Source organism: Phragmites australis, chromosome 3 (assembly GCF_958298935.1).
Source record: "Phragmites australis chromosome 3, lpPhrAust1.1, whole genome shotgun sequence".
NCBI classification, from domain to species: Eukaryota; Viridiplantae; Streptophyta; class Magnoliopsida; order Poales; family Poaceae; genus Phragmites; species Phragmites australis.
Genome location: NC_084923.1, coordinates 38,750,480 through 38,768,930, shown reverse-complemented (window position 1 = coordinate 38,768,930; position 18,451 = coordinate 38,750,480). Strand labels below are relative to the sequence as shown.

At 44.9% G+C, this 18,451-nt stretch overlaps 3 protein-coding genes across 5 annotated transcripts; all 3 read left to right on the top strand.

Annotated features, from left to right (window-relative positions):
- The first annotated feature begins 140 nt into the window (after positions 1–140).
- Positions 141–4,729, top strand: LOC133913012 (uncharacterized). The gene is made up of 2 exons (XM_062356037.1): positions 141–455; positions 4,687–4,729. The coding sequence occupies exons 1-2, from the start codon at positions 141–143 to the stop codon at positions 4,699–4,701; spliced, it is 330 nt and encodes a 109-aa protein (XP_062212021.1). The 3' UTR covers positions 4,702–4,729.
- A 3,272-nt stretch (positions 4,730–8,001) lies between these two features.
- LOC133913011 (uncharacterized) lies at positions 8,002–11,631 on the top strand. Its single transcript, XM_062356036.1, has 6 exons — positions 8,002–8,230; positions 8,327–8,402; positions 8,994–9,101; positions 9,228–9,326; positions 10,253–10,378; positions 11,181–11,631. Exons 1-6 carry the CDS (start codon positions 8,021–8,023, stop codon positions 11,312–11,314), a joined length of 753 nt encoding a protein of 250 aa, XP_062212020.1. The 5' UTR covers positions 8,002–8,020; the 3' UTR covers positions 11,315–11,631.
- Positions 11,632–12,323: 692 nt separating this feature from the next.
- On the top strand, positions 12,324–18,339 carry LOC133913008 (ARF guanine-nucleotide exchange factor GNOM-like). Of its 3 annotated transcripts, none has more exons than XM_062356034.1 (3): positions 12,324–13,272; positions 14,495–18,033; positions 18,192–18,339. In XM_062356034.1, exons 1-2 carry the CDS (start codon positions 12,532–12,534, stop codon positions 18,002–18,004), a joined length of 4,251 nt encoding a protein of 1,416 aa, XP_062212018.1. In that variant the 5' UTR covers positions 12,324–12,531; the 3' UTR covers positions 18,005–18,033; positions 18,192–18,339. The 3 variants fall into 3 exon arrangements, with proteins under 3 accessions (XP_062212018.1, XP_062212017.1, XP_062212016.1); XM_062356033.1 differs by having other exon boundaries at positions 18,188–18,339; XM_062356032.1 differs by lacking the exon at positions 18,192–18,339 and having other exon boundaries at positions 14,495–18,150.
- Positions 18,340–18,451: the final 112 nt, after the last annotated feature.

Sequence of the window (18,451 nt, the reverse complement as noted above, 5' to 3'; positions counted from 1 at the left end):
ATACCTATCCATCATAAATACCCTCCTCCACCCCTCCCCACCACTGCCCCTCGCAACCATAATAACCTCCCTACAAATAGCCTCCAATCCAAGAAACCAAGGCGCGTACACAGCAGCAGCAGCAGCAGCAGCCAGCAGCAATGGAGATAGAGTCGGTCAAGTGCGAGTGCTGCGGCCTGAGGGAGGACTGCACCCAGGACTACATTGGTAGCGTGAGAGCAAGCTTCTCTGGCCAATGGTTGTGTGGGTTGTGCTGTGAGGCCGTGAGGGAGGAGGCGTGCAGGAAGAAAACTCACCCGGGCGTGGACGAGGCTGTGAGGGCTCACATGGCGTTTTGCAAGATGTTCAAGTCCAACCCTGCCGTTCAGGTGGCCGATGGCATGCGCCAGATGCTCCGGAGACGGTCCGGCGACTTGTCGAAGCCAGACTCGGCCAAGAAGTACAGCACCTCGCAGGTTGGAGATGAATCATCGGTGACACTATATTGAAGAGTCCATCCTTCATAAGGGTTGTAGACTGTCTAGTCCTCTTCTCAGGCTAAAATCCCTTCCTCCTTTTGTCAGTTTGCTGTATGTTCTTATCATGGCATGATCTTGGAATGTACATAAGATTCATGAGAATAGATGCTAGTATTGTCTGGTTTTGAGATGAAATTGCCTTCTCGTTGTGCTCCCGACACAATCATTGGGTTGATAAGATATGCTTAGATATACTAACCGGTTTCTGTTTGCAACCTGACAAAGGCAGGGGAGAGGGTTAGCATGTGCAAGCTGTATTGTTCACACCTTAGGTCACCGTGCTCGCTGTACCTGACTTGGCCTGTGATGCGGACACTACACCATCAAGGGATCCAGTGTATCTGTATTGCCCAGTTGGTGTGCTCCTCCCTATGAAACACCTCTGCTTTCTGGTATTCACATTATAGTTATAATGAACCAAATCGAGTTACGATGACATTAAAATTGCAATACATGACTTCCTACGGGAATTGTAGTATTGTGGTATTCCAGTGTAATCCATGGTCACTCATGCTGCTTCTGAAATGGATTGAATATTCTTAATTTGAATATACTAAATTAATATGTGCATTGCAAATACTTTATCAGTTCAACTACCAAGTGTTCAACGTCCCTTTCTCTACTACTTAAAAATACGTAGTGATTCAACACAAGCATGACGTCCTGCCTTCCCACATCCACTTGCTCTGTTCGGCGCCGACAGGTGGTCCCACATCCGCCCCCCGCCCCCACCCCCGTTTTGGATCTCCCTTTCTTCCTGCATCGCACTGTGCTGTCTTGCTGCCGCCTCCCAACCGCGTCACCGCCGTTCACGAATCCCTCCTGTCCTCGAAAGAACACATCTCTCTAGGCCATCTCGACACCCCGCAGAGCCCCTCCGAATTCGCCCTTACTGGTGAGCAACCTCGCCTTCTCCTCCTTTTACGCCGCCATCATCCCCTAAACCCAATCCATGCGCGTCGAAGCCCTCATCTCCTGCCGCTCCCTCTTCATGGTCGTCCTCCCCACGATGAGCTCTCGCCTTAAGACCTCTTTTGACCTCATATTCACACCTCCCGCATTGGCCGGTGTCTGATTATGGTGTCGGTAGGTCTCTATGGATTCTCTTTCGGTGGCGGCCCCGTGGCAGCTAGGATTGTGCGACTCTTGGGCCCCGATGCAACGCCATCACCGGGTAGCGGATTGCAGGAGGCCAGGCATGGCACATCCTCCCTCCCACCTGTAGCGAAAATGACACTATTAGATCATGATTGTGATTTTGGTGATTAATGACAACATAGTCATTCGAACTAATATGTTTGTCAAAAATATATGTTAGTAAGTCTCATGGATGTAATACATGAAGAAGCTACTGAAATCGGGACAAAGTTTAGACTAAATTAGATAAGTCCTAGAGAAATTATTCTCACCGGATAGTCCGGTGCAGAAGAGTTTGCACTCACCAGAACATTTTGCCCGGAGGCTGTTGAACTCACCGGATGGTCTAGTGATCAGAAGGCTATACACACCGGAGTGTTTTTTACTCAGAAGAGGAAAATGAAGACCTCACCGAAAGGTCCAGTGAGATTGTATACACCGGAGAATTCATTGCAGAGAAGGTTACAACTGTTGAAGACAGAAAATTAAGGCATCGGATGGTCCGGCAATGAAGCAAGTATGCACACCAGAACATTTAATAGAAGATGGTGTTGTACACACCGGAAGATGAAGCAAGTATGAGAATTCTCAGAAGATGGTGTTGTACACACCGGAAGGTTTGGCGATGAATGAATGACAACACCGGAGTATTTTCCAAAAGTGAAGAGATTGGCTCAGTCAGGCTCAAGTTTACTCACCGGATAGTCCGGTGATGGAAGTAAAGGATACACTGGACAATCCGGTGTTCAGAATGTATTTGAGTGGAGTTCTAACGGCTAGTTGCTGATGGTGTACTCACCAAATGGTCTGGTACTTGTACTACTGTTGTTACCAAATCATCTAGTGTTCACAATAAAGTTGAGCCGTTGGAGCAATGGTTAGTTGGCGAGTTTGATGTTATAAATACCCACCCACTCGGCCATTTGAATGTTCTAGAGTCCAGAGAATATCATATACACTTGAGAAGATATCCAAGCCATCAAAGTGCTTAAAGTGATCATCCAAAGTGATTAAGCACAAGATTAGAGAGTGATTAATGTTTATAGGCTTAGAGAGAAGTGTTACTAGGTGTTGCAACCTAGAGAGTGGAGCAAGGAATGATCCAACCGTGTACCGAGAGGTACGTCGATGCCTTGGAGTCTTGATGACTTGTTGACCCTCCGACTTGGTGTGGAACGACAGTAAGAAGATTATGTGGGAACGTGGAGGTCATTGTCTTTGTGACTAAAGCTCTGAAGTGAAGATGACGCACAAGTAACTGGAAGAGAGGTTAGTGGTGAGACCTTGCCTTGGTGACTTAGTGGCTCATCGTGCTTGAGATTTTGTCTTGGTGACTTGATATCTCAAGAGCTGTGACCGGAAGAGACTTGGTGATCGGGAGGATATCTTTTATAGAGCTCCAACGTGGACTAGGGGTAGTTTGTGTGCCACCGATATCACGAAATAAAAATCTCTTGTGTTGAGTTTATCTTTTTTACCTTATTTACGTTTCCGCATTTACATACTTGCAATTTACCCTACTAGAGTAGGTTACAATCCTCTTGAGCGGTAGAGTAGACACATTAGATAAACCTATAGCACATATAGATAGAAATTGAGATATGTTTATCTTATGAAGTTTTTAGAGTCATTAGTTTCTAAGTATCCTAATTCACCCCCCTCTTAGGACGTCATCGTTCCTCACACCACTAGCAGCGGCGGCGTGCTCAGAGTCAATCCGAAGGAATCAAGGCTAGCGCGGCGGTGAATAAGCATCAGGGCCTCCCGTTCGCCCTCGTCGTCATGAAGGTACACCCCGCCCCCAACACACAGCGACCACCACCATGGGGCAGGGGATCTGCCTGGTCCCGCGCATCCACCATGCCCCCGTACTCCGCGTCGCCGCGCAGGACGATTCGGCCACCTATGCCCTCGCCGTCATGAAGGTACGCCTCGGCTTAGTTGCGGTTTGGTTTAGTTTGGCTTGATTAGGTGCATGAAGGCTAATTTTGGAGGCTAGTTGGTTGCTCTGCAGCATCCGGAGGCGATCGTGGAGGCGGCCGGGCTAGAGTGCATCGTGCCCGGGCAGCATGCTCCGCTACGGCTCATGGGGCTCAAGGTACAAATCCATAACCTTCTTGCAGTATCTTATGAATTCGATCATGATTCATATGTGGGAGATCCGGGACTGCCGCAGCGGCTACCTCCTCCTCATCAATTGGAGCACCGAGCAGATCACCGCCTATAAACCCTGACATGCGCCCTGGATCTGCTTCCCCCGCACCACCCGCGCATCCGAGCCCCCACACCACCGACGCTCCCGCACCTCCTCCTCTTCATGCGAATCGGCGAGCTCGCCCCACCACTACTTGATCTCCACGCGCGCCACGCCTCACCGGTCTCCATGCACTAGTCAGTGGTCTCCAAGTTCTACATCTCCTGGAAGTTTCAATGGAGGCAAGATCGTCTGATCCGGTTGAATCCACGGGCCAATTTCCATACACTGCCAAGGTTGTCTGATCTGGTTGATTTAGGTGGGCTTTGATCCATAGTGTACCTTTTCTTTCCTGAACTTGCAAAGTAACCCCATTTTTTATTTTGCTTGACTGATTGAACAAAGAAACATACTCATGAAGGGATCATGAAGTCATGAGCTATATATTCCATCCACTTTGTTAGTTTTGAATTCTCATATGTTTGCATGTGTTGTTTTGACAATACTTTTGTGATCAGACTGAGGAACCATTTGACTAAGCATTAATTAACTGTCCATATTCATTTGTTGTTCTGACCTGCGAGAATACTTTGATAGTCTGTATGATAAATTTATTGAATTATCTTACCAAGGAAGTTAAGTTATATGTTTCAGTTACGGTGATGCGAGTAATCCGAGTGGTTTCATGTTCGGGAAATATTCGTTGGCATATGCGTGTTCCGTCACATCCTCTCTATTATTATTATTTTTGGTTCATGTTTCCAAGTTCTTCACATTAGTTTCTGTATATATCAACAAAAGAATATCCCTTATTCATTCCTTTTTCATCAAGCGCAGCACTTCATGAAGTGATTGGGAGGACACCAAGTCTAGGCAGGGATCTTAAGGCCGGGTCAAACATGTGTGCCTTGAGTTTATAGTTCATTGCTATTCAGAAAGAGTAATTAATTTCATGTGCCTTCTATCAAGCTGAATTTCATATACATAAATAGATGATGGATCGAAGTGGCTCATATTTGTTTCCGTATTTTGAAATTGGTATTAATTTTGATTGCCACTTTGCACTATACAGTGGAAGGAAGAACTTAACAAGGAGGATGGGAGATCACAGTAACCTTTTAGCATTTGAACTCAAGAGGTGAGACAAACTCACTGTGTGCTTTGTTCTTTTACCATGGACCTCCACTTTGCCTTTGCTGCGAACTGCTCTAAATTGACAAGACGAACTGAAGCTATATTACCTTCTGAAAATGTTATCATCTGAATTTTCGTTCTGCTGAAAAAAATAGAAGAAAGAAGACATGAATGAATCTATGGCACTGTGTTTCTTCACTGCTGCTGATTTGTCCTTGCATGTTCGAGTGCACCAGCACATTTTCATATAATACTTGCTGTTACCAGCACATTCAGATGTTCTGTTGCTATATTGTTTTTGCATTTGTTTCCCAAGCTAATATAAGCTCATCATTGGCCGCTTCAGTGAAATTTCAAAAGTAACATGTTCTTGTGCCAATCATCTGCTACATTTAGATGTGGAATGGAGAGCTATGTAGATACCTCACGACCAGTGGAGACTAGTTTTTAGACGTAGAAAAGACTAGAACTTATTGGTGACAATTTTTTCGGATATCTTTTTTTAATAAAATGGTTAAATAATGCTTACTGTGTTTCGCAATAAAAAATAATTCTTAGCTTCAAGTTCAGTTTCTCGGTACCATTTGATTATAATAGTTCTTGGCAATGAATACGTATCTTTCATACCGTGCTCATTCGCATTGCAGATTTGAATTGGCGTTGACGATCACAAGTGCTACTGGTTGACATCTCTTAGCCCTGAACGAAAAGGGCCAATGGTGACTTGATGAGCCCCTGAATGAAACAAAGACAAGATGATAGTAATCAGATACAAGTACCTCTGGTTATTTTTCTTGCATGTTAAACTAAATTTGAACACCAATTTGAGATGTAAGGTCAATCTGTTACACATTCAGCTTGCTTTTATAACATGTTTGCATGAGATGTTTTCTATTTTTGTACTATTTGTTCGTGACTGATGGTAATATTAGTCGATTGACACAAAACACACTATTTTCATAAGCTCATCATTAACATTAAGTGCCTAACATTTATCTATATATGGTGATTGAACATTTTTTGAGTGATTTTTATGTCTATAGCAACCTACTGCTAGATGAACTACTAAAGTTTTTAAAGCCGAGTTGCTCACTTTGGTTACACGTCTTGATGAACGAGCTTGCCTGTCTGTGCATGTGGTATGAGCTCGACGTATTGTTTCTGAAACTTGGTGAGTTAGGTTCTGTCTTTCGAGGTATCATTCTCTCCTCGTTTTTCCTTTGAATTGTGTAAAGCTATGACTATGAGAAACTGAGTGACACTTGGTAGTGCAATGTGAAGCCGATGGCGACATATGTTATCTCATGAAATTTTTGGTTATCGTTGCAACACACGGGTGATTAACTTGTTGAAGATAAAACTGAACCACCAAAGGCATCTGTGTGTTACCTAGGTGGTGGTGGTTACACAACTATACTGTACTTGCACAGTTGCACCTTTGGAAAATTCTCTTTCAGTGTTCACATTACAGTGGCAACTGATGATTCTGGCTAAGTGTTAACAACGAACTTGTGATAATGTGATTTATATCAGCTTAATTCATGCCTAGTTAAATTGTGATAATGTGATTAAATTGTGGTCAATTTAATCACAGTTGAACAATAGATCTCTATTGCGAATCATCTAGTGAGATCAGCTTTAACGAAAGAAACACCCTTGGCACCAACTGTAGTATGTGCAAACCAATAATTTCAGAGGTATTGGTTCGGACGCTGCGGCAGATACAGTTATCGTGTAAACTGTCGCTCTGACACAGACTCTCGTAACGGCACAGACGATGCGCAATGCAGCGTCGCAAACGGCCATGCCGTCCAGAACCGAAGCACACATGGGCGCCGGCGTAAGCGCACGCACGCAATGCACCATGACTCGTGCGTGAGTCATTTCGCAATGATTTCGCATAATCAAGGAAGGGACAGAGTAATTAACAGAGCAGCAAGGCCCTGCGCGGATCACTGGCCTCATGTTAACACTCGAGTTCAGGGAACACGCACCTGCGCTGCGCGGCTGCCGGTGCCTGCGCAAACCGTCGAGCACCTGCCGCGCGTGATTCGCGGACGCTCCTGCCTCTTCAAACGGAAACGGCCCTTGTCACGATCCGAGTGACCGACACATGCATCTGTGAATCCACCGTTGGAGAAGCGAAGGATCGCGAGAGCGTCATGGCGTCAGGGATCGCATCGGCAGCGTCGTCGTCGTGTGAGGGGACAGGGGAGCGTGCGTGGCATGGCATGCGGTCGCCGTCGCACTCGACTGCGCGACGGATCCGAGCGAGGGAGCGATTCAGACGAGCGCTTGGGAGAAGCCGGGATCATGGCCTCATGGGCCTCTCGTCCCCTGGGCCCACATTGGCCGAGCCTAGGCCAAGTGCGGCGAGGAATTTCTTTATTTTCCGAAAAATTGCAATTATATTTTCAAAAAAATCGAGAACCCGTCGCCAAGCCTGTTTAAAAATAAAAATGCTACAATTTATTGCCCTCAAAATCTAAAACATTATCAAAATAATCATAAAAAATCTGTAAAAATTTGGTGGTGTAGAGGATACTATGATTTGGCTCTGAAAAAATTTCAAATAAACATATGATATGTACAATGAGATAAAAAGATAAATTTTTGTGAGACTTGTACAGTAAAATTTATTTTTCATTATACAAGTAATTGTTTAAGTTAAAAAACTTTTAAAGTTAGATTATAGTATCCTCTACACTATTTATTTTTTACATTTTTCATGAATATGCCAATAGTGTTTTAAATTTTGAAGCATTGAAATGTTATATTTTTATTTTTTAATAGACTATAGCATCCTCTACACTATTTATTTTAAAAACATTATAACTATGTCATAGTGTTTTTTATTTTGAAAGCACTGGAACGTTATGTTTTTTTTAACCTGTCGATCGAAAATAAACCTGTCACTCATTAAAAAGGTGGATGTCTATTTTTACATTTTTTGATTTAAAATATATAAAAATAAAAAGTTCGTGCGGCGAGATCTCCAGCTCCTCGGGTAAACTCTGACAGTCCAAAGGCACGATTGATGCTAGCCTTCTTCCAAACCCTCTCGGCCCTCTGGGCCCGAACCCCTGCACTACACCGCGTCGCCATGCAGAGGGTCTCGCAGCTCGCGCTCCGCCGCCTCCTGTCGCCGCCGTCCGCCGCGGCGGCCGCTCGTCGGGCTGCGCCGGTTGCCGCGGAGGCTGTTTCCGGCGGGGGCGTCCCTCTCCTACCCCGCGGCGGTGGCGCCGGGGTACGTCTCCGGTCCCCTCTTAGATTTTTGGGGTTTTGGGTTCCATCCATCCGTGTCGAACACTGAGCTCCCATGACGCTTGTGATTTGGTTTTAGGTCGCTGCGAGCGGCTGGAGTGGGGGCGGCTCGGGGCTCCGGCTGGCTCGGAGGTTGTGCACCTACGATGAGAGAGGTATATCCAGTAACTTCATTTCTACTCCTGTGATTGATTGATATGGTGGGGATAACGAGGCATGACGAGTTTTGTCTGGGGATTACCACCTTCTCTGAGCGGATGCAAATGATCCGCTCAAAGCCCAATGGTCCCTGCAATCGTAGGTTTTGACTTTTGAAATCTCCATGGTAGTCTGGTAGTTGCTCTTGTAGAATTTCCTTTCTGGCTCTCAATGGCATGATGAATTCCTGTTTTCCTGGATCGTGCATTGTCTCCTCATACTGTTATGCCACTTGAGGATTTGCCGCACCATTCAATGTCATTTCAGGATTTGACACCATTGTCTCACTAATATGTGACCCTTGGACCCACGTGTCACTGATACCTAGATTTAGATTGGCAAATTCTTAAGTGTCAAATTCTAAATTGAAATAAGTTCCAAATGCAATGAGGAACATAAAGGAGGTTTGCTGAGACAACCTGTGTTAAAAGTAAAATAGCTAACAAGAGTTTGTGAAGTTTATTTATTTTGCTGTTCAGTGATGTTTTTCCTTGGTGAAAATCCTAGTATGGATTATATTGTTTGGCTCGAACTGAAGTGATGTACAGATGACAGGGCACTTGAGGAAGAAGCTGAGAAGAAATTTGGATGGATATTGAAGATATTCTTCCTAGGAACTGCTGGCCTAGTTGGCTACCAATTCTTTCCATACATGGGTATGTTTGTGAATTTGTGATCTGCCAACATATGGAATGTGTTTGGGTCCCAACTGGGACTGAATTACCTACATAGGAAATTTTCTGCTGAACCTGAAAGTGTTGCTTTGCCTGACAAGTTTTCAGGGGATAACCTACTTCAGCAATCTATCTCACTTTTGCATGTCAAGGATCCCTTGTTCAAGCGGATGGGAGCTTCCCGGTTAGCTCGTTTTGCAGTGGATGGTAACTAATTTGTTTAATCATGTGTGCAGTTCTTCAGCGATTTATCTAGTGCATTGTTGAACTTTGCAACATGATATCATGAGAATTACCTCTTTAAAGAGAAAGAACTGAACATGCAATAATAGTTCTACACAATGGACCACGGATGCTTGCTGCAGTCGTCACTGTATTGATGATGTTTTAGTTTCTCTGGATGATGCCATTTCCTGCATTACCATGCTAGTTGGTAACAACATGAAGCAGGGAACTGTTAGATATTTAAGTCTTTTTTTACTCGGTGCTGCTTCTATAGTGATTGAAAAATTGCACAAAAGTGCAGTCCAACTGCCTCTTTGGTCACAAGGAATTAAGAAGCTTAGGTAATTAAGGAACTTCTGAAGGTCTTTTGCCCTTCAGACTTGTATTATATTTTCGGTAAATTCCTCCTATGCCACTGGAATTTCCTAGCTAGCTCTGTGCTGTAGTATAGAGTCCTGACTTGCCTCTTTTGATTCTATTTTCGAGATGTGCTTAGGTCCCTGCCTCTACTTAACTTTTATTTGGTATAATTTATCATTTGAAATCAATTAGCTATGAAGAAAAGAACTGTATGGTTGTCACTTATCAAAGATGCTAAAAAATTGCTACAAGTCTATCACATTGGCTGTTGCCATTGTTATCATGTTGTCTAGTTCTGCAGTAGATAGAAGTAGCTATTTGCTATGGTTCATCAATGAATGATCTAGGTCAAATGCCATAATCTGAGTGCAAATCCTACGAAGAAATGTAAATATGAAGTCCCTGTGGTTTCAAGTCTAGATTAAATCTTCCATTTCTTATTCATATAATATGACAATTTACTTCAGTCTTCAGTTTATTTGCATCCAACATTAGATGTCAATTATGTTTAGTTCTTTTTAGTTCTTACTGATTTCTTGAGGGCACAGATCAAAGGAGAATGAAGGTGGTAGAGATGGGGGGAGCTCAAGAACTTCTAAATGTATTGGAAGGTGCTAAAGATGATAAAACACGTAAAGAAGCTCTAAAAGCTCTTGTTGCACTTTCAAAGTCTGGTGAGTAAAAATATACTACCGATCTCATCTCATATTCCTGTGTCCTACTTGATTTTAGTTTGTCTGTCACTCCAAAGCAGTTCATTTAAATTCTGAGGCCCTTGCATTTTTAATATCTTTACTGTATGTATTCCCATGATGGATATCATGCTGCCTTTGATTCTTGTACAAAGGGGACCTAGGGACAAACTTCCCACTAGCCTGACTCTTCATCCGGGTTGCATTGTTGCTAATGATTACAGTTTCATATTAGGATTTAGGTTTTTGAATGCTAATTCAAGAGATTACACACCAACAGATAGGGGTGCCATGCATATCTGAAGTTGTCCAGAATATTGGATTTCGTCAGTTTCACCTTTAGCTCTATGGTCTGCTAACTGATTATGTGACATATGTGACATGAAGACATGCTACAACAAGAACCACCTAGTTGGTCCAGCTCTCGTGTGTCATGGCTCTAGGAGAGTATGTATTCATGTTGAGAAGTGATAGACGTATAGCAGTATGCATGTACAATGCACCTACGATGCAATCACTGACGTTAATCAGCGATAAGTTCTGGCTAGAATGCAAATAGGCTGGTCATGCATATTCATCGCATGTCCGTTGTCACTGATTCATCGTGTGTAAAGCAATTCCGATTCATGTTACTGAACTGACTGTTTTGTGCTACCTACCTGTTAAGTGTTAACACATACTTTATGCCAGTGCTGCAGTCCTGATTTGTTGCATTTGTTCTGTGTCTTTGAGATATTCTTTCACACATTGACGATGCTCTTAACATTCTCCATATAATGTACAGAAGAAGCTGCGGGATTTCTGGACAAGGCAGGTGCCTATGCGATAGTCAGCTCCACTTCGAGCTCCCCTGAATATGCTGAGATCGAGACCTACAAGACTAGTATTCTGAAGGCATTTGATGAACTGAAGTCGTGACGGACGTGGTAATGAAAGTTGAATTTAGCAATATGTTTATTATACGTTGGACTTGACGGATTAAATTTCTGATTGAATTGGTATAATCTATCGCGGGTACATCTTGCCGTGGTCCTTGTTGACCAGGCATCGGTTTTGTAGCTGGAAACGCTTGCCCGATATTGTTTGAGACAGGAAGCATTTAGAGAGTTGGTGTAAGTTCGTTGTATGCTTCGCACTAAATTAGTGTTTTATTCGAGGAGTACGGCGGTTCAATTTCACAATGCTAATAATGTCTGGAATACTTTTGAGTTATGTGCCAACATCTGATTTGATTCTTTCCACACTGTCACTTTCTTTAACTTCCTTGTCGTGAATTTTCTTATATTTTTGTTTGTGAACTAGCCACCGGTCTCAACGAGAATTTGGCAGTTTCGATCCGATCTATCATATGAAGTTGGTTGCAGAAGGAACTACGCTAAAAACAAGTATTACATGGGAAAAAGTCACGTAAAAACGGCCCGATTAGATAAAGGGTTTTGGTCTTGGATCTAAATTCTTCGGAAAATACCATTGCCCGTGTTTTCCTCGAGGAGCTCTCGAGATCACTCAGACCGACAAGGAAAATGATGCTGCTGCTGCCGAGGCCAGGACAACCAAGGTCCTCGGCGACGGATGGTGGCGCCACAAGCCCGCAACGCAACAACGTGTCACCAACTCCTTAGCGCCTCGTACCAAGATCTTATTTGGTACAACTTATTAAAAGTCATAAATGGTGTTAAAGAGGCCGAATTTATATTGATTTTTTAAAAAATGATAAACTGATTTCTGATGAAATAAATAAAAAATTAATAAACTAAGATAAGATTGATTTTTTAAAAAAGCTATATGCTAAAAATCTAAAAATTAAAGTTATAAACTAACAACTTTTCTTAAAAACTATAAACAGTTTTTCAGTAAAAATCATAAGTTTCAACTGTCAACAGGGCCCAAGTCGGCCAGTCCATCGCGACTTCATCGATCTCCTCCGCTCTCAACTGCGGCGCGGAAAAATTAAAAAGCCGACACGAGGAAAAAGGCGAGCAGGCACGCCCCGCACGAACTCTCCTCCTGCTCCTCGCCGTCTCCACCGCGGCCTCCTCGCTCCTCCCGATCCATCTCCTCAGATCCGCCGCCCATGCCGCTTCCCACCCCGAACCCTAGCCGCTAACGCCGGGCCCGCCAGCCAGAGCGCCCAAATGGGCCGCCCCAGGATGCTCAACGCCGGCGGCATCGACCCCATCGCCGAGGAGCCCCACCTCCGGACTCACTCCGCCGATGGCGGCCTCGGCCTTGGCCCCGACCCCACCGCCATCGCCTGCGCGATCTCTGCCGAGGCTAGCGCCGTGCTCGCCGTCATGCGCCGCGGCCTCCGCCACCCGCGCGCGGCGGCTGACGACGCCGCGGCCGAGCACCCGCTCGTCGCCTCCCTCCGCGCGCTGCGCCGCCTCGCCTTCGCCCCCGTCCCCGCCGGTTCGCCCTCCTCCCTCCCCGCTGCCGCGCTGCGGCCCTTCCTCGACGCCGTCCGCTCCGAGGAGGCCGGCGCGGCCGTCACCTCCGCCTCCCTCGCCGCGCTCCACGAGGTGATGTCCCTCACGGGTCCCGCGCTCCCGGGCGCCGCGCTCAGGGAGGTCGTCGACGCCGTCGCCAGCTGCCGGTTCGAGGCCGGCGCCGAGCCGGCCGCCGAGGAGGCCGTGCTCATGAGGATGCTGCAGGCGCTCCTCGCCTGCCTCCGCGCGCCTGCCGCCGTCGCCCTCGGGGACCAGCACGTCTGCACCGCCGTCAACACGTGCTTCCGCGTTGTCCATCAGGCAGTGGTCAAGGGCGACCTTCTGCAGCGGTTCTCGCGGCACGCGATGCACGAGCTTGTCCGATGTATCTTTGCCCGCCTCCCGCAGATAGGCAGTGGTGATGGAGCTGACGGTGCCGTCAAACCAGAGGTAGACTGTGCTTGCTTTTGCTATTTATAGTTATTACTAGTCATGCATTGAGTTTACAAATGCCAGTCAACCCTGCATCGCCCTCTTAACACGAGAAATGCAACTACATTCACAACTAAGTGACTTGTTTGGGACTACAGTGAGCTTAATATTTCAGTTCTATTGTGCTGGTTGAAACTGGCGGGGTAGAAGATGAGACACTGGAGATGAGAATCGCCTTTAGTGCAGTTATTATGTGGAAGTGTTAGTTTGGGAGATTGATACCTTCATACGGATGGGAGCTTTGAATCATGTAACTTCAGATCCATCAAACTCTCTCTTGACGATGCCTGTAGTGGTCTGTACCAAGTTAAAATTGCACATAAACTGTATGGTAGAATCTGTGACGTGTGCCTGAGAGGCAGGGAAAGGGTGATTATTTATCCTTTTAATTGCGCAATAAAATGTGCAAACGTGCTGATTGCATATGTGGCTGATGTTTAGTTTTTACCACAACAAGTTTGGGAAGAAATATCTTCAGCCTCAATCCATCTTTGAACTCTTGAAAGTATCCTGTAATCACCGAAACCATTTGGTTTGAGAAACACATGCCCTAATGTGTTTCTTAGCCAGCAAGTCCATCAATTTAACTCTGCTAACATAACAGATGTTTCTATGCTTGCCACCTCATAGACAGCTGCATGCACTATTTATGTGACATTGCTGCAACTCTGTTGGCCTATGTGACATTGCTGCAACTCGGTTGGCCACCTTGCATCTTCTAGCTCCACCCACATAGCATGCATAACTTCTGACAATGCAACTCTACCATCCAACTGCTGACTGAGTTTTTGTTTGAGGTTGTGAGAGCAAGTCAAGGTCGTGTAGGTTTCAGTCTTCTTGGATAATTTTATAATTAAGATTGCTATTTGTAGTGATAATTAAGAACACACAAAATTGCTTCATCCAATTAAGTAATTGTGCTTTAAATTAAGGAAATCCAGTTAACAATGTTATATGAGTGAATCCATCTTAGTTTTATCTAGGAATAAAATCGAACAAGTAGGTCTACCCTCTAATAAAAAGGTTTTGCTCAATGGAGTACGGTGGCATTTAGAAGTTTGAAGTGCTCCTTGGTGTTTGTTTCCCTAGTATGAACCACTGCCAAGTACTATTGCATGCACAATATGTTGCTCCATTGAACAGGTTTAATAATCTTTTTTGCATATTGTACTCTGGATAGATGGGTGGCATGGACAAGAATAATCCTTTTGGGATCAGGCAAATGGAAAATGGCAATGGCAGCTACGCATCCGAAACAGGTGCATCTGATGAGAATGCTGCAGATGGCAGTGGCCTTGTCGTGGAGCCTTATGGAGTCCCTTGTATGGTGGAGATCTTCCATTTTCTTTGCTCTCTCCTCAACGTTGTTGAGCAGATTGGGTTAGATGAAGATCTGCCATTGTTTGCTCTTAAGTTGATCAATTCAGCAATCGAGCTTGGTGGGTCTTCAATTCAGAAACATCCAAAGCTGCTGTCCTTAGTGCAAGATGAGCTTTTCAGAAACTTAATGCAGTTCGCGTTGTCAACAAATCCACTCATCCTTTCAATGGTGTGCAGTATTGCATTGAATCTTTACCATCACCTCCGAGCTGAGCTCAAGTTGCAGCTTGAGGCCTTCTTTTCTTGTATAATTCTAAGGCTTGCACAACCCCGTTTTGGAGCAACATATCATCAGCAGGAGGTTGCAATGGAAGCTCTTGTAGACTTCTGTCGACAGAAAAATTTTATGGTGGAGATGTATGCCAATCTTGACTGTGACATTACCTGCAGAAATGTGTTTGAGGAGCTTGCGAATCTTCTATCGAAGAGCGCATTTCCTATAAATTGCCCTTTGTCTTCTATGCACATTCTTGCTCTAGAAGGCTTGATTGCTGTGATTCAGGGGATGGTTGATCGTATCGGGAATGCAACCTCACGCCCTGAGCTCATGCCTGTGGAACTCGGTGAATACACTCCCTTCTGGACTGTTAAGTGTGAGAACTTTTCTGATCCTCGGCACTGGGTGAAGTTTGTCCGCCAAAGGAAGTATGTCAAAAGGAGGCTAATGATTGGTGCTGATCACTTTAATAGGGACCCAAAGAAGGGTCTGGAGTTTCTTCAAGGCACTCATCTGTTGCCTGAGAAGCTTGATCCCCAGAGTGTGGCTTGTTTTTTCCGCTACACAGCTGGTTTGGATAAGAATCTTGTAGGAGATTTTCTAGGAAATCATGATGAGTTTTGTGTTCAGGTGCTTCATGAATTTGCTCAGACCTTCGATTTCCAGGAGATGAACCTCGATACAGCTCTGCGGCTATTTTTGGAGACTTTTCGGCTTCCTGGTGAATCTCAGAAGATACAGAGGGTTCTTGAGGCCTTCTCAGATAGATATTATGAGCAGTCTCCTCAGGCTTTCGCAAACAAGGACACTGCTTTAGTGCTGTCCTATTCCATTATAATGCTGAACACTGATCAGCATAACATGCAGGTGAAGAAGAAGATGACCGAGGATGACTTCATCAAGAATAACAGGAACATAAATGGGGGTAGTGACCTCCCACGTGAGATGTTGTCTGAACTATACCAATCTATCTGCCGAAATGAGATTAAGACCACACCTGAGCAGGGTATGGGATATTTTGAAATGTCTCCAAGTCGTTGGATAGATCTAATGCGGAAGTCAAAATCAACATCCCCATATATTGTTGGTGACTCTCAGCCTTTCCTCGACCATGATATGTTTGCTGTTATGTCTGGCCCTACTATTGCTGCCCTTGCAGTGGTATTTGATCATTCGGAGCATGAAGAAGTTCTGTTGACCTGTGTGGATGGTTTTTTGGGTGTTGCAAAGATCTCCGCATTTCATCATCTTGAGGATGTTTTGGATGATCTAGTTGTTTCTCTATGCAAATTCACCACCCTTCTGAACACCTCTTTGGTTGAAGAACCAGTTACTGCCTTCGGAGATGACCTGAAAGCTAGATTAGCAACTGAGACATTGTTTACTATCGCTAACAGATATGGGGATTGCATACGTACTGGCTGGAGAAATGTATTGGACTGCATTCTGAGGCTGCATAAGCTAGGGCTTCTCCCTGCCCGTGTTGCTAGTGATGCAGCTGATGATTCCGAACTTTCTGCTGAAACTGTCCAAGGAAAGGCTGCTCCTAGTGCAGTTCCCACATCTCATATTCCAGTGATGGGTACGCCTCGGAAATCCTCTGGACTTATGGGAAGATTTAGTCAGCTTCTCTCTCTTGACAGTGAAGAACCAAGATCACAACCAACTGAGCAGCAACTTGCTGCTCACCAGAGGACTCTTCAGACAATTCAGAAATGCCGCATTGATAGTATATTTACAGAGAGCAAATTTTTGCAGCCTGATTCACTATTGCAACTTGCCAGGGCTCTGATTTGGGCTGCAGGCCGACCTCAAAAGGTAGCCAGTTCGCCAGATGATGAGGATACAGCAGTTTTCTGCTTGGAACTGCTGATTGCCATAACACTCAATAATCGAGACCGAATTGTGCTTCTCTGGCAGGGTGTATATGAGCATATTGCCAACATAGTTCAGTCCACAGTTATGCCATGTGCTCTTGTGGAGAAAGCTATTTTTGGACTTCTGCGGATATGCCAGAGGTTACTACCGTACAAGGAGAACCTTGCTGATGAATTACTGAGGTCGTTGCAATTAGTTCTCAAGCTCGATGCACGTGTAGCAGACGCATACTGTGAGAACATCACACAAGAGGTTGCACGCCTTGTCAAAGCAAATGCGGCACATATAAAGTCACAGATGGGCTGGAGGACAGTAGTGTTGCTGCTCTCCATTACAGCTCGTCATCCTGATGCTTCTGAAGTAGGATTTGAGGCTATCATGTTTATCATGTCAGAGGGGGCTCACCTCTCAATAGCAAATTATGCCTTCTGCATTGAAGCATCACGACAGTTTGCCGAGTCCCGGGTTGGTTTAGTTGATAGATCTACTCGTGCCCTGGATTTGATGTCTGACTCTGTCAGAAGTCTTGCTCTATGGTCCCAAGAGACAAGAGGAGCAGGTGAAGAAGCTGAGAAAGGGTTAGAAGTAATCAGGGAGTTGTGGCTCAAATTGCTGCAAGCACTGAAAAAGTTGAGCTTGGATCAGAGAGAGGAGGTGCGTAATCATGCATTAGCTTCACTACAACAATGCCTAACGGCAACAGAGGGGATTTGCCTCCAGTCCGCCACATGGTCTCATGCTTTTGATCTCGTCATATTTGCCTTGCTCGATGACTTGCTTGAAATCAGTCAGAATCACTCCCAGAAGGACTACAGGAACATGGAAGGATCCCTTTTGCTTGCCATGAAACTAGTTGCAAAAGTATATCTTCAACTATTACCGGACCTTTTCGGGTTGAGCAGTTTCTGCAAATTGTGGCTGGGAATCCTTAGCCGGATGGAGAAATATGTCAAAATCAAGGTCCGAGGCAAGCGGAGTGACAAGCTGCAAGAACAGATTCTGGAGTTGCTTAAGAACATTCTACTCGTGATGAAGAACAAGAGGATCCTTGCAAAGAGGAGCACAATAGGGGGTGACAGCTTGTGGGAGTTGACATGGCTTCACACGAACAACATCTCGACGAGTTTGCTGTCCGAGGTTTTTCCAAGTCAGGAGTATGAGCAGCAAAGCAATGCCGGTAGCCCTAGAGGGCCCAATGCTGTTGAGGCTGACTAGAAATTCAGGTGTTGGCTGCCATGGCGTGTGTAAGTTTATTTGTGTTTCTAGGTTACTACTGCTTGTATTTTAATCCATTGAAAGTGTAAGGTTTTGATATTGTAATTGCATTTCGCTTCCATTGCAAGTATTATAGTATGTGTTTACTCCGGCGAGCTCAAGACATGTTCATGTTCCTTGCAGGCAGTTGCTGGTATATGTTATGTTGACAGCAACATGCAACGTTACCAAATCGTCATATCCTCGCTGCTACGTGGAACAGTTTTTCCGTCTGTCTCTTGTACGCATTTTCAATCTAATCAGAATACTGATGTTTCGAAAGGGAACTGTCAGTATTTTGTACATCTGATATGGCTTATGGTTCATATAAGAATCAACCTAGCAAGCCACTCTCGATTTATTTTTGTTTATCTCACTGTCAATTTTGCCTCCAATGCTTCGCTCATC